Raw genomic sequence first — 13,480 nt, forward strand, 5'->3', positions numbered from 1 at the left:
GTTCTTCAGAGACACCCAATTTAGAGAGAACCGATCGACTGAAGTTCCCCCAGTGCAGGAACTGGCTGTTTGCCACCTCCCTCTTAGGCTCCCAGCACCTGGGTGGTCCACACTGCTGCAGGGTCACCTCATCCACCAAGTGATTCTCATGGACTGAATATCTCTCTAGAAGAGGTAATCGAGCTCTTCCCACCCCCAGGGAGGCCTGTGGGAAGTAATGATGCCTTTTCATGGTATCCTTACCAGTGGGGCTGTAGCTGGCTGCCAACACAGTCAGTCCCCATATGCTTCAGTGTCTTCATTGGTAATGGGGTAGTAAAACTCCCTATGTTATAAATAAATGAGTAGATGTAAAGGTCTTGTATTAATGTCTATCATATAATAAGCACTTAAGTGTTAGCTCTCATTATTATTATTCTCGCAGTGTTCCTTGGGATATAAATATAAATGAAACTGTATTACAGGCATGAGCCACCGTGCCTGGCCCTGTGTGTGATTTTTGACAGCAAAGTTCCTCAGCGAGTAAGAAAGCAGTATTCATTCAAAGAAGGGGGTTGTTACGACAGTTTATTGCTGCAGCAAGTTTTTAGGAGAAATACTGTTTCCTGTTATCTTTGCAGCTGACTTCCTCTGTATCTGTTATTGCATTCTCACAAATGACAGAGCAGATTTTTACTTTCTATTTCCTCGTTTTACTTTTTATTTGTCATTGAGGATGTAGTGGTTTATCAAAAGGCTTTAAAAAAATCTCTCATTTTAACTTTACGAAAGCTGTGAGATGTAGGCATAATAAATTATTGATAGCTCTCTTCTATACCCAAGGAAACCAAAGCTCTCAAATGTTTAAGGTGCCCCCCCACTTTTAAATATTCTACAAATCATTAAATCCCATTGTTGGTGGAAACATTCACAAGTAAACTAATAAATTTTGCAGGGTCCAGATTGATCTTTTTTATTAGTTAGGGTAGGCTATGTTATAGCAAATAGACCCTGAACATTTGTAATTGCTAAAATAAATAGAAGTTGATTTCTGTTTGTGGGACAATCTACAGTGTTTCAGGTCATGAGTGGGTTCTGAGGTGTCGGAAGAGAGGATGGGTGCTGTACCCCACACAGTCATTGAGACACCTGGGATGCTGGAGGCTCTACCATCTTCAATGCTCATCTTCTGAGATGATCCCGGGGAAGAAACAGAATTAAGAGTCAGGCAAGATTAGTAGAGACAAGTAGGAAGAGTAAGAAGGAGAATGACAATGAGGTGTAGGAAATGGAAAGTGGGAAGACAAAGTACCTGAGAGTCACACCAGGGTAGCCTCAGGTGGGCCTGGTGCTACTCCTGAGTTCCTGGAGCTTCCCAGGTTCCCCCTAGTCTTCTTATGTGATTTCCTTTTGCGTTGGCTCCTTGGGCACCTGCTAAGACCTCCAAAGGTTTCCTTTCTTTGTTCAGAGGCCAGTAGGGGTGACTCTCTGCAAGTGAGTAATAAAGAAATGCCCCAGGAAGCCTCTGGCTCAGCACCAAGAAGCGGTCTGGGTAAGGAAGATGCCAAATGGCCACCAACGGGAGCTTGAAATCAGAGCTTCTATCGATTAATTTTATTCTGATTATTATCCATATTATCTGGGTATATTATTGTCTGTCTATGTCTGTGTGTGTATGTAGTGGAGGAAAAAGATAAAAGAAAGAAAGAGAAGGTGTGTTTTGTTGTTTGCTTCCCTGGGTGAATATGGCTATACATACGTTCCAAGGGAAAGCTACATTAGGTCATCTGTAGTGACCTTGGGATGTTTCTAGGGAAACTTTTACTTCATTCTAATTTTATTAAGGACAGAAGCTATAAAGACCAATGTAAAACAATCAGTGTGTAAGTTGAGGTTGTAAAGACAATAGTTGTTCAATGTATTGTTTTGTGCATTTCAAAAGCACGCTTGCTTTTCCAACTCCAGCCCCGTCTTTTATATTTAATTTTGAGAAAGTATGGTGTTCAGATCTGTTAATAAATCACATTCACGAGGTCAATTTTGTCTTATTTATTTATATTTATTTTTTTGTTTTGTTTCATTTTTAATGTTTTTGTTTCACCATATTACGGGGGGTACAAATGTTTAGGTTATGTATAAGAGCTTCAAGCGACTTATCTCCAGTGAGAATGGCCTTTATCAAAAAGTCCCAAAACAATAAATGGTGGTGTGTATGCGGAGAGGTAGGAACACTCAGACACTGCTGGTGGGACCGCAAACTAGTGCAACCGCTGTGGAAAGTGATATAGAGATACCTCAAAGAGCTACAAGTAGAACTACCATTTGACCCTGTAATCCCATTACTGGGCATCTATCCAAAAGAACAAGACATTTTATACAAACGATATCTGTCTTATTTATTTTTAAGGATTGTTCACACCGTTATCTCAAATGTTGTGTTGCTCAGAGTCCCAGCCTTATACATTATATAATGTTTGAAAGCAGCAACTGCAAAAGCACCATATTATACAATCAAATTTTGTCATGATTAGTCAATTTAGAGACAGCAAGGCTACAGCGATGGAAAACCAGCAACAGGACCCATGAGGCATCAGCAGAAAGTCACTGGATAATCACTTTTTCTCTGCCTTTGGTGGTATTTGTAGATATCCTTTCTGAAAGAAAAGAGATTAATGATATGATGGGTCCTTGTTTTTATTTTATGGACTCAATATTTCTGAATGGCTTCCAGATACTTCTACTTGCATATCCCACTTTCAACTCAAATTCTAGGTATCTTCCATGATTCCTCAGGGATTAAAGGATAAAGGAAGTATTTAGGCTACTTCCTCTGGCCTCATGATGTCCACAGTCAGTCCAGTGAATGTATCATGCCTCATTATCCACAACTTATTGACATTTTGTGGAGCAGATTTTCATGCCATCCTTTCTTATGAATGTAGAATTCCCTGTTCTACATTTTTCCTTGTCAGAACTATTCTGCTTTTTATATCCAGCTCAACGCAAACTGTTCCAAGAAACCGTCCTCAAACTCAAAGGCAGAAATGACCTTCCTTCCTACTGTGTCTCTTCCTGCAGGTGTCTTTCTTCAGAGCATTCACACTGTGCAGGCCTATGGTTACTAAAGCACAGCCCTCTGCCCAGGTAGGGGCTCACCCCTTGTACTCCCTCATGGCTTTAGATGTAGCTCAATAAACATTTGCTTAACAAAGATCTTTTCTTTATGGTTAGAGTGGCACAGGGAAGGGCTGTCTGAGGTGTGCAACTGAGAAATCACTGTATCCCGAGTCAAAAGACACAGGTTCATCTGCAGCAAAAACCCTGTCCCTGCTTTGTCCACATCAGGGGATTGACATGAGGAGCAAAGCAATTAGTTTAAGATGTAATTTATTTGTATTCTCTTTCAAGAACAAATTTGAGGTGGCTTATGAAATGGAATATTGTAAAAATATTGTGCAATGTAGGAACTATCTATTCTGATGTATTATTTTCAGATATGTAATTCTACTATGTTACTTTTAACATTGCCCCCCACAAAGTTTAAGACCCCTTTGCCTCCAATTTAAGTTACTTTCATGTGACCAAACTGCACAGTTTATTCATGGCAGAGTCAAGTCCACAATTTACTGTCCTACCTTCAAAAGAATAAGAGTTACTGTGCTTAGAGGAGTGAGCTGTAGTATAAGCCATCCATGGTCACACCTGGGGGAACGTTATTAATAGTAACAGCATATGCACTGGGCCCTGGGCAAGGGGAGTCGTGATGGTTTTCTGGACACCTAAAAATTCTGCTAAAGCCTGGTGTGACAGCCCAGTCCTCGATTTAAGCTGTTTATCAGTAGAATACCTCTATCAGATCTTGCAGGGGAAATCCACCGCAGCGTATATTTTGCTTCCATTTGCTGGAGTTTTTGTAGCCTCCTTTAATTTCAAATCGCTTGAGAGTGAACCACCTTCCATTATCTCTCTTTATACACTTCTCTGAGGTTCCTGGAAGACCAAGACAAACTCAGCTCCCGACTGTGAAAACACCTGTACTTGGCCTCCCCCAACACTGGATCTGGAGCCACCCACTTTGGGTTCAGGATCAGTAGCAGGAGAGTCTAAATTGTCCCGTGTGACATCAGGGGCCCCACACTCAGGCTGAAACGCCGGGCAAGAAGGGAACTCCCGGCCATGTGTGTATATTTCTCTGAACTTCCAGCAGTGAGTCCTGTGTGACTCCACCCAGAGAGGACTCTTGGAAGCTTGCTCTTGGTTTCCTCTGTGCTTTTTCCCTTTGCTGACTTTGCTTTGCGTCCTTTCAGTCTTACAAACCCGAGCTGTGAGTGTGACTTTGTACCAAGGCCTAGGAGAGCTCCTAGCAAATCAGACCTGGGGCTGGTCTTGGAGCCCCCCAAAGCAGGTATCTGCTCCTGAATAGTACGCTATTTGTGTGGGTATTTTCCAGTTGAAAATCCCAGAAGACCATGAAACTCACCTTTTTTCAATATCTCCTTATATAGAGTCCCCTTTATCCCTCCACAGGTCACAGGAAGTTCAGGAAGTTGAAAATCTATATTTGTATCTCTGGGAAATCTCTGAACTGCAAGGAAGCAATTTTTTCAATCCATCTTCCTCTACAACTCGGCAGCAACTATCTCACCCATCTTCAGATCCTTCTTTTATAATTTAAAATGATTGCAGGATTTTCCCCAGGAATTAGTTACACTTCAAGGTCTTTCTTTTATGGCAGATTAGATATCTGTAGATAATGTCATTCTCGGCTCAACCCCCTAAAATCACCTGGGGAACAGAGAGCAGGATGGCAGCAGGGCCGCGAATGCGGCACCGAACAGGCTGGTGTCTGTCTCCCCCTTTGTCATCTGCTTTCCTTCACTCTCCCTCACCTGAGCTTTCTCTGTGGCTGAAGGGGAAGCTCAGGGCAGGGAGTTCTAGAAGAAACTGCCCACTGCAGGAGTGGGGATTAGCAGAGGTTGATTAATGGGTACAAATCTACGGTTAGATAGAAGAAATAAGACCTGGTATTTGATAGATCAGTAGGGGGTGTACGGTTAATATCAATTGTACATTCCAAAATAGCTAGAGGACAATAATTCAAATGTTCCTAGTGTAAAGATCCGTATTGTAAGTGATGGATATCCCAATTACCCTGATTCAATCATAAGAAAGTATCAGATTATCACATGCACCCCCAAAACATGTACATCTATTATGTATCACTCAATGAATCAATAAAAAAGAAACTTCACATTGCTCAGGGAGCCCCGCACATGTGAGTAGGGCACTAGGGATTGGATTCAGCCAAAGCAGATACTGAAGGTCTTAAAATGAACTTGTGGCTAAGTTTGTGGCTCCTGTACTAGCTTCCGCTTAGCCAGTTAAGAAAACTGATTTTTCACTCTGAGCACAGAGCATAAAACGAAAATCTAGATAGTTCACTATTAAGTGTTTTGATCACTTCTTTTTACCTCTTCTTCTGCCTCTTCTGCTGCTTCTTCTTTTCAAAGGTCCAGGGATGGCAGCTTTTCTCTCTGAGAAAGTAGCAAAATAACACCAACATCTCTTGTTTATGACATTGCATCACAAATAGTAGTGTTTTACAAAACCACCATTCAATTGTAACTTTTCAGGGAATTTGTAGAAATCAAGGCCCCAGGTCTAAGAGATGTAGAGTTAAACGTAGGACAAAGGATTGACTTTAAAAATATCTCAGAAGAATGTAGTATCTGATATATTAATATACATTGGTTGGTGTGTCCAAAAAAGAGTGAGTCATTCCAGGTACATGTCTAGGTCTGCGTTCTTCAAATGTGTTTGAATGTTGATGTCAGGGACACCAAGGGAATGCTCTTTCTTCCTGAAGGTCTGTGCCCATCACAGTGTGCCCATGGCTTCTATCCTGCCTAGTGCAGGACGCAGGAGAAACCTCTTCCTGACACCACAAATGAATGCTCTTTCCTTCTAACGGATTATGACCACAGTAAGCTGGAAAGGAATCTCTCCTGCAGTCAAGCACAAAGAAGCCTCGGGTTTGATGATGTTATTTTATTTTCTGGGCCTTTGCCATACCAATTACCCAGAGATTTTTTTTTAACCTCATCAAGATAAAAAAGGTACTGTAAGACATTTAATGATAATTAACATCCCAAGAGGAATCAGATCCCAAGATCAAGCATATTCTATCTCACAAGGTGTTTCCCTCAGGAAGTTTATTAAGATATTATGGAGACATGCAGAGAAAAGAGATTAGTAAAATTACATAAAAGAATTATAGGTTTGGTTATTGAACTAAAGATTTAAAAGAAACAAGTAAAGTGGGGAAAATGGAGTCCTCAAGAAGGTAAATGAAGCTTTCTTAACACTCCTTGCTTGTCTCTCAATACAAATTGCTCTAGATCGATCTGTTTCAAAGAACATGATTCGGCTATGTGTGGTAGTTGATGTGGTTCCCAGGGGAAAAAGTCATCCACACAGGTGTGGCTCTGTGGGACCCTCCCTCCTGCCACTCACGGTGCTGAAGGGGTAGGTGCACACAGGAAAACTGGCCAGCTCGAACTCTCTCCTGCCCTCCCCCTCCTCCCCACTGTCCCAGGAGGAAACACCTGTGCTCTGCCTGCTTTCTCCTTCCCCCTAAGGTGGTCAAACTGAAGCCCTGGTCACTACCTGGGTCTGTCCAGTGATAGCCATTATTGGCCAACACACATTCTCTTGCTCTCAAACTCTCTGTTTAAATCTCCCTTCTAGGACTAGAGGGTTAGCTAGACTCTCCTTTCAGTCAAAACCTATTGAGGGCAAACAACTTTAGGGCAAAGAAACAGACAGTCATTTTACTCCCTCCCAGTTCTGGACATGGAGAAGTTTGGGCTAAAGACCAGATCATGTGTAACAAAGTGCTGTTGAACTTTGCTTTCCAATGGTTCTTTGTGAGCCAGCTTGCTGTAGCACCTTGTTGCTATTTTACCTCCAGGAAGTAAAATGCCTGGAGAAAATAAAATTTAACCATTCTTGGGTCTACCAGTCTTAATAACTACCGAATAAGCACTAGATAACTACCTAAAATAAGCACTAATAAGTGACAACAACAACAACAAATCTCAGACTGAACTTACCAGAAAGTCTGCATCACCTGTATCAGGAAATGTTAAAGCCCTACTGAAGGCAAAGGACTGTTTGAATAAATGGACCCCAACATGGTGCTCTTGGAGAGGCAGTCTCACCATAATGACGGAAATTCTCCTTCCGTTAATTTGTATATTTAAGGCTATCCCACTACAAGTACCAATAGATGGTTTCTTTAAATTGAGCAAATCTGATTCTAAAATTGATATGAAAATATAAAGCACAATGCCAGGAAAAACAAGGAAGAACACCAGGCAGAACTCTGAGTTCTCTGGTGAAGGTACTGTGTGATCAAACTCGTGATTCCAATCATGACAGTGTAACATAGAGAATATTTTTTAAATTCCCACCTCATATACACAAAGAGGCGAATCCCATGTGGATTATACATGTACACATTAAAAATAATCAGGTACTCCCAACATTCTAGAATCAAATATAGAACAATAATTTTTTAAATCTTGAGGAAGAAATGGCTGTTGTAAATATGATATGAAATGCAGGCCCAGTGAGAAAAAGGCTGACAAGTTTAACTGCCTAAAAATTTCAAACTTCTCTAGAATAAAAGATTCCCCTAACAAACCTGAAAGAAAAACAGCAAATGGGACAAAATATATAACACCAAGATTTAATACATATAACAGAAAAGTATTTCTTTTTATTGTCTTTCTTCCTCCTTTTTTTTTTTTTACAGACAGTATCTCTCTCTGTCGCCCAGGCTGGAGTGCAGTAGCCTAATCATAGCTCACTGCAACCTCAGACATCTAGGTTTAAGCAATCCTTCTGCCTCCCAACTAGCTAGGACTACAGGTGTGTGCCACCATGCCCAGGTAACTTAAAAAATTTTTTTTGTAGAGATAGGGTCCCCCTATGTTGGCTAGGCTGGTCTTGAACTCCTGGCCTCAAGTGATCCTCCCGTCTTGGTCTCCCAAAGTGCTGGGATTCCAGGCGTGAGCCAGTGTGTCTGGCCCATATAAGAATCTCTATAGTCGTTCAGCATAGTAAGAAAAAGATAAACACCACCACAGAAAACACTGACTGCATTCTACAACAAAGAGTTCCACAAAGAAGAAAAACAAATGATCAATAGCAAATAAAAAATTCCTGACCACACTAAAAATGAAAACAATGTAAGTTAAAGCTGCACTGAAATAAGTCTTTTTATATTTCAATTAAAAATGTTAAGTGTTTTATTGTCTAAATATGATATATTAGTTTAAAAAGCAAGAAAATAAAAATACATATAAAATTGCTTCATTTAAATTAATGAACTTATATTCCAAAATGTGTTAATACATGTATGGAAAAATATACACCAATGCTTGCAAGAAACATATGTTGAAATCAGAACAAAAAGCAACATAAAGATATGAGCATTTTGAAAAAGGAAATTGTTAGTTTAAAAGGCATTTATTTTTTATCTCATGAAAGGTATAGAAAATAATGATAATAAACCGTAACATTAAAAAATAGTTCATTTGTCACATAAAAATCAAGTAAATTCTTATTTGTTCTTACTTCTTTTTCCATTGTGTTCTTCCAAAGCAGAATTGTTCCCAGCATCCATGGTATCTAGAAAGTGACAGGTGGTGGTCAGAGAACTGTAATTTGTAAATAAACGTTACAAATCTTACAGCAATTCACACTGTGTGAAAGGATGGAGTTAACAACGATGTTCTGAGTATCAGTTCCCTGTCTTCCTTCTAAAGGAAACAAACAGGTACAGAACTGATATCTAAAATCTCCCTTTAGTTCTCTAAAACTTTGAAAAAGCTCTTAATTACATGTGCCAATTTCCTCATTTACGAAACAGGGATATCCTGTTTACAAAACAGCAGTTATCCTGTTCAGGTTTTCAATATTTTGTGAAGATTAAATAAATTAATAGGAAATCACCATATAAATCAATAACATGCTGGAGGACAGCCTTCAAAACTATGCATTTTTTTTTTTTTAGGCCGGGCGCGGTGGCTCATGCCTGTAATCCTAGCACTCTGGGAGGCCGAGGCGGGTGGATCGCTCGAGGTCAGGAGTTTGAGGACAGCATGAGCAAGAGCAAGACCCCGTCTCTACTAAAAATAGAAAGAAATTATCTGGCCAACTAAAACATATATATAGAAAACATTAGCCAGGCATGGCGGTGCATGCCTGTAGTCCCAGCTACTTGGGAGGCTGAGGCAGGAGGATCGCTTAAGCCCAGGGGTTCGAGGTTACTGTGAGCTAGGCTGATGCCACGGCACTCACTCTAGGCCGGGCAACAGAGCCAGACTCTGTCTCAAAAAAAAAAAAAAACAAAACTATGCATTTTTAGTTTAAGAGTAGGTATCTGAGGTCTTTTTCCTGACAGGTAACAGGACCATTTGGTTTTTTTAGGCCTTTCCAAGGTGTGACAAAGTGACACTATTATCTACCAATGGAATAACATGGCTTTCTTTGTTCTGCAAACAATGGTGAAAGTCACTGTATAAATCCAGCACTTTACTATTGATATGCTAATATAGTAAATGAGATACCATTTTTAACCAGCTTATTTCTACGTCATTCCTACATGACCAAGAGAGCCCATCTTGTTAAACATGGCTCTATAATGATCTTCTGCCTCCCTGCAGTCCCCAAAAGGGTCAGGCCAACCAAATGCAGAGAACAGGATTCTGGCCTGGACCAGGCCTGTTCCTTGTCACAGTGTGTTCACAGCCAATTGTGCAGGAATCAGGAGCTCCAATTTCAGGCTTTTGAACTTCTGCCACTTGGGGTCTGTGGGCCCACTTCCTGTTGGTGACCCAGAGGCTGCTTCATGTTCTCCTTGAACTCTGATCACCTGTCACAGCCCTCCCTGGTGTCTGTGGTATCCACTCAGCCATGTCCATCCCAAGACCCTTGGGCAGCCTTACCCATCATGTCAGGTGTTTGGCTACTCTCTGTTGTTGCTTCTTGATTTCCTGGCATGCTTTTTGAAAAACACATGACACAGGAACACTTCTCCTTTTCAGGTATTTGTAGCTCTGAATCCTAAATTGTGATTTGTAAACAGTTTCATTTTTGCCCTAGCCTCTCCAAACATTAGTGACTACCCACTGCTACATTAAAGCATGGATCTACCTCTGAAATCTCTTTCTCTTTTCTTGTTCCTCACTGTATTTGTCCTTTCCTTTCATGAATGACTCCAAGAATTTCAACTTGAAAGAAAGGGTGAATTAACAGTGTGTTTCACTGATGGAGAAGACTGGAGAAGCAGAGGTGGTGTTTAGGGGAAGAGACGATGTGCTCGGTTTTGGAGGAGTTCAGTTTGAAGTTTGTACATCTTGAGAGACATCCAAGTGGAGAAGCCTATGGCCTTTAGGACCTTGGACAGAGGCTTTGGCCACTTGGATGAATGAGTTTAGGCGTTTAGAAGACAGGGCTGGCTGCAGATATACACTTAGGAATCATCCGGTTGAGGGGAGTGATCGAACTGATAGAAATGCATGAAATGCCTCGGTGAGGACTTTTGCAATCTGGGTGAGTTACAGGGGCCACTTTGATACCTGGGGATAACTTACTCTGAAAACTCACTGCTACTGGGAATCGTGCATTGTGCCAAAGTTGCTTTTCTCTCATGATCATCTCAGACCCCACAATTTCTCCATCTCTCTCTTCTCTCTCTTTTACACTTTCCCTTCTCTCCTCCATGTTTCTCCCATCTTTTAACTCTTCCTCTACACAGTTCTTGTCGTGTCTCATGTTTCACAACTCTCCATTCATAACCCTCTGCATATATCTCATTCCAACTAGATTCCATTTCATATCTCTAGATCTAGTTTTATTATTGAGGGGGTACTGTTTCTCCCACCACTTACTTCGCTTTCTGTTCTCTCTCAATATTATTGTGATCTTTTGGCTGGTCTTATAAATTCAACCATTATCTTTATCTGTGTTTTCTTTTCTTTTCTTTCTTTCTTTCTTTTTTTTTTTTTCTTTGAGACTGGGTCTAGCTCTTTTGTCCAGGCTAGAGTGCAGTGAAATGATCATAGCTCACTGCCACCTCACACTCCCTGGGCTCAAGCAATCCTCCTGCCTCAGCCTGCCAAGTGGCTGGGACTACAGGTGCAGCCGCCATGCCTGACTAACTTTAAAAAATTTTTTTTTTTGTGGAGACATGGCCTCACTCTGTTTCCCTGGGTGGTATCCATATTTTCTTCACCTGTATTCAGCTGAATCTCACAGACTACTTTCATCATCACCAAATGCCTGCTCTTCTGACACTGACCACACAGCCAGCTCTATTACCTCTGTCAATTCCTTATGAGCTTTCTACATTGCAACCCTGTCAACTAGTCATCAACTTTATTTTGATGTTTCTGCTATAAATTCTGAGTGGTAGCTTGAAGAATCATCCCGCTTCCTCCACAAAACTCCTTAACTCCTGATATATTTAGATCCTATATCCACTCAGAAAAACTTGAAGCTTATTCTGATGTCTTTTCATTTGTTGACCATGGCCTATTTTTTTTTTCCATTCTTTGTCTTTATATTATCCACTCAGTGTCTCCTTCCTTCATTGAGAAGCCCAAAACTTCTTTCTCTTTTGCCTAACTCAAACCTGCTGAAAGCAGTCAGAGCCTGTGCACAAGTCTGCGTGTGTGGTGTCTATGTGCGTATTTGTGTCTGTAATGTGTTTTGGTAGACGTAAGGAAAAGAAGAAAGAGCTTTTCCTCCCTGCACATAGGAAAACAATGATCCATGGTAACTAATATAATAATTGTCTTCTCTAACACAGGCCAATGGGCTGAATCTCTTCTGACTCTTTCTGTATTCATTTGAAGAGCTTTGTATTCACAGGACATGGAAGACAAATAAGAAAATGATGAACTATAGATAGTGACCAGGGAACCAGGGAATGCAACTCAATGTGGTCCTGCTGAACTATTTTCAGAGCTCAGATGAGCAGAGAAAGAAATACACTTACTCCAGTGACTGCACCTCACATCCAACAGAAATTTGCTCTCTTTTCTGGTCTGGCCATTCTTCATTCTCACCCTCACTTCTCATTTTTCTACCCATTGTTCTGCCTCTTACATTTATAACTCTATGTCTTTTACTCTGTGAAGTTGTCTTGCCCTGATAGTTCTTGTCTCTTGTGTTGCTTTTAATCTTGTCATGATAATACTCTTAATCTCTGCTCCACTTTATGTCTGTGTTCATCCATTTTGGCTCTATCTTTCTAGGTATTTTGTATAGCATACAGCTGACTCCATCCCTACTCTGTCTCTTTGTGATTTTTATTATTCCTTCCACACTGATATCAATAAATATGGTTGAAATATTTTCATTGACATTAATTAATCAAATAACAGCACAAATTATAGTTTGAAGACTTTGTGAGCTTGTGACCAACGACAATATAGCAACAGACAGAGGAATCCTGTGCAGACAGTGCTGCATCAAATATGAAGGATGTTGGTAGAGAATAAACACAATATTCCAACTTTTTACCATTAATAAATACAATAGTGTGTAGTAAAACAGGCCATCATTTTACTCACATGTTTTTCCTACATTTTCAATATACAATTTCATTGGACCTATCCAATTGAACAATAGTTTATAATGCCTTCCTGATACTTTCCATTTCCCAATAGGGCCAGTGAAGTTAAATGCAGAAAATGATACCCTAGAAGTTATAGAATCAAGGCATAAGGAGAACGTTCAGAATAAAATCCATCAGGAAAACAGAGCTCTAGATTTGGACTCTAGATATTCTATAGTCCAGGAATTGCAACTCCAATATTCTTACCTGGTGCAGTCTGGGGTCGTGAGCAAGTGGCTTCTTGGGCCTTCTCTCTCTTACTTGATTCTGAAGAGCCATGGTCATTGATCATTGCAAGAAAGAATAGGATTATTTAGGGGCCTCAGTGTGCGGCCAAGGAAATTCCCTAATAAAAAAACTTTGAAAAACCTTGTAAATCTATGCAAGTCCTAGACTGCACCCAGGCCAAGCTGGTCTTCCCTTCTAAGTTACCTGCCTAGTAGGTGAGTGATACTCCATTCCCATCCCCACAGGCAGAGACAATTCACTGGCAAGGGGCAATTTTGCTTTGCTGACCTTTGCTTTACTGCACTGCCTCTATGTTACTTCTCACCCCTTCTCCTGTCATTTCACATTTCTTTCACCTCTGCCTCTGTCTTCCACACAAGGAGACCTTGAAGATCTTGTGTTGAAGGTGTTGAGCCTCCTCTACCCCATCTATCCACAGGACTCCTTGAACTGTTTACAAGCCTGAGAAATCACCTTTTGTGTTTGAGGCATAGACACATTTGAGGACCACATTTTAGAACAGTTTTCTAACACTAAGATAAAAGTTGTGTGCAGGGTCTAGAACATGAAGCAAATTTTCATTTG

General features: G+C 40.6%; 1 protein-coding gene across 4 annotated transcripts in view; it reads right to left on the reverse strand.

Moving 5' to 3' along the window:
• Positions 1-2,349: 2,349 nt before the first annotated feature.
• LOC123643470 (nuclear autoantigen Sp-100-like) overlaps positions 2,350-13,480 on the reverse strand; it is a 45,511-nt gene continuing 34,380 nt past the window's right edge. The window contains exons 9-14 of one of the 4 annotated variants that reach the window (XM_045559026.1): positions 12,875-12,934; positions 8,620-8,673; positions 5,451-5,513; positions 4,460-4,564; positions 3,827-3,969; positions 2,350-2,633 (exon numbers count right to left, since the gene is read on the reverse strand). In XM_045559026.1, coding sequence (XP_045414982.1) covers positions 2,592-2,633; positions 3,827-3,969; positions 4,460-4,564; positions 5,451-5,513; positions 8,620-8,673; positions 12,875-12,934 — 467 coding nt within the window. In that variant the 3' untranslated portion in view covers positions 2,350-2,591. Of the gene's footprint in view, positions 2,634-3,826; positions 3,970-4,459; positions 4,765-5,450; positions 5,514-8,619; positions 8,674-12,874; positions 12,935-13,480 lie in introns of those variants that run through there. The other 3 variants (XM_045559027.1, XM_045559028.1, XM_045559029.1) reach the window with 3 other exon arrangements.

Source organism: Lemur catta, chromosome 8 (assembly GCF_020740605.2).
Source record: "Lemur catta isolate mLemCat1 chromosome 8, mLemCat1.pri, whole genome shotgun sequence".
NCBI lineage: Eukaryota > Metazoa > Chordata > Mammalia > Primates > Lemuridae > Lemur > Lemur catta.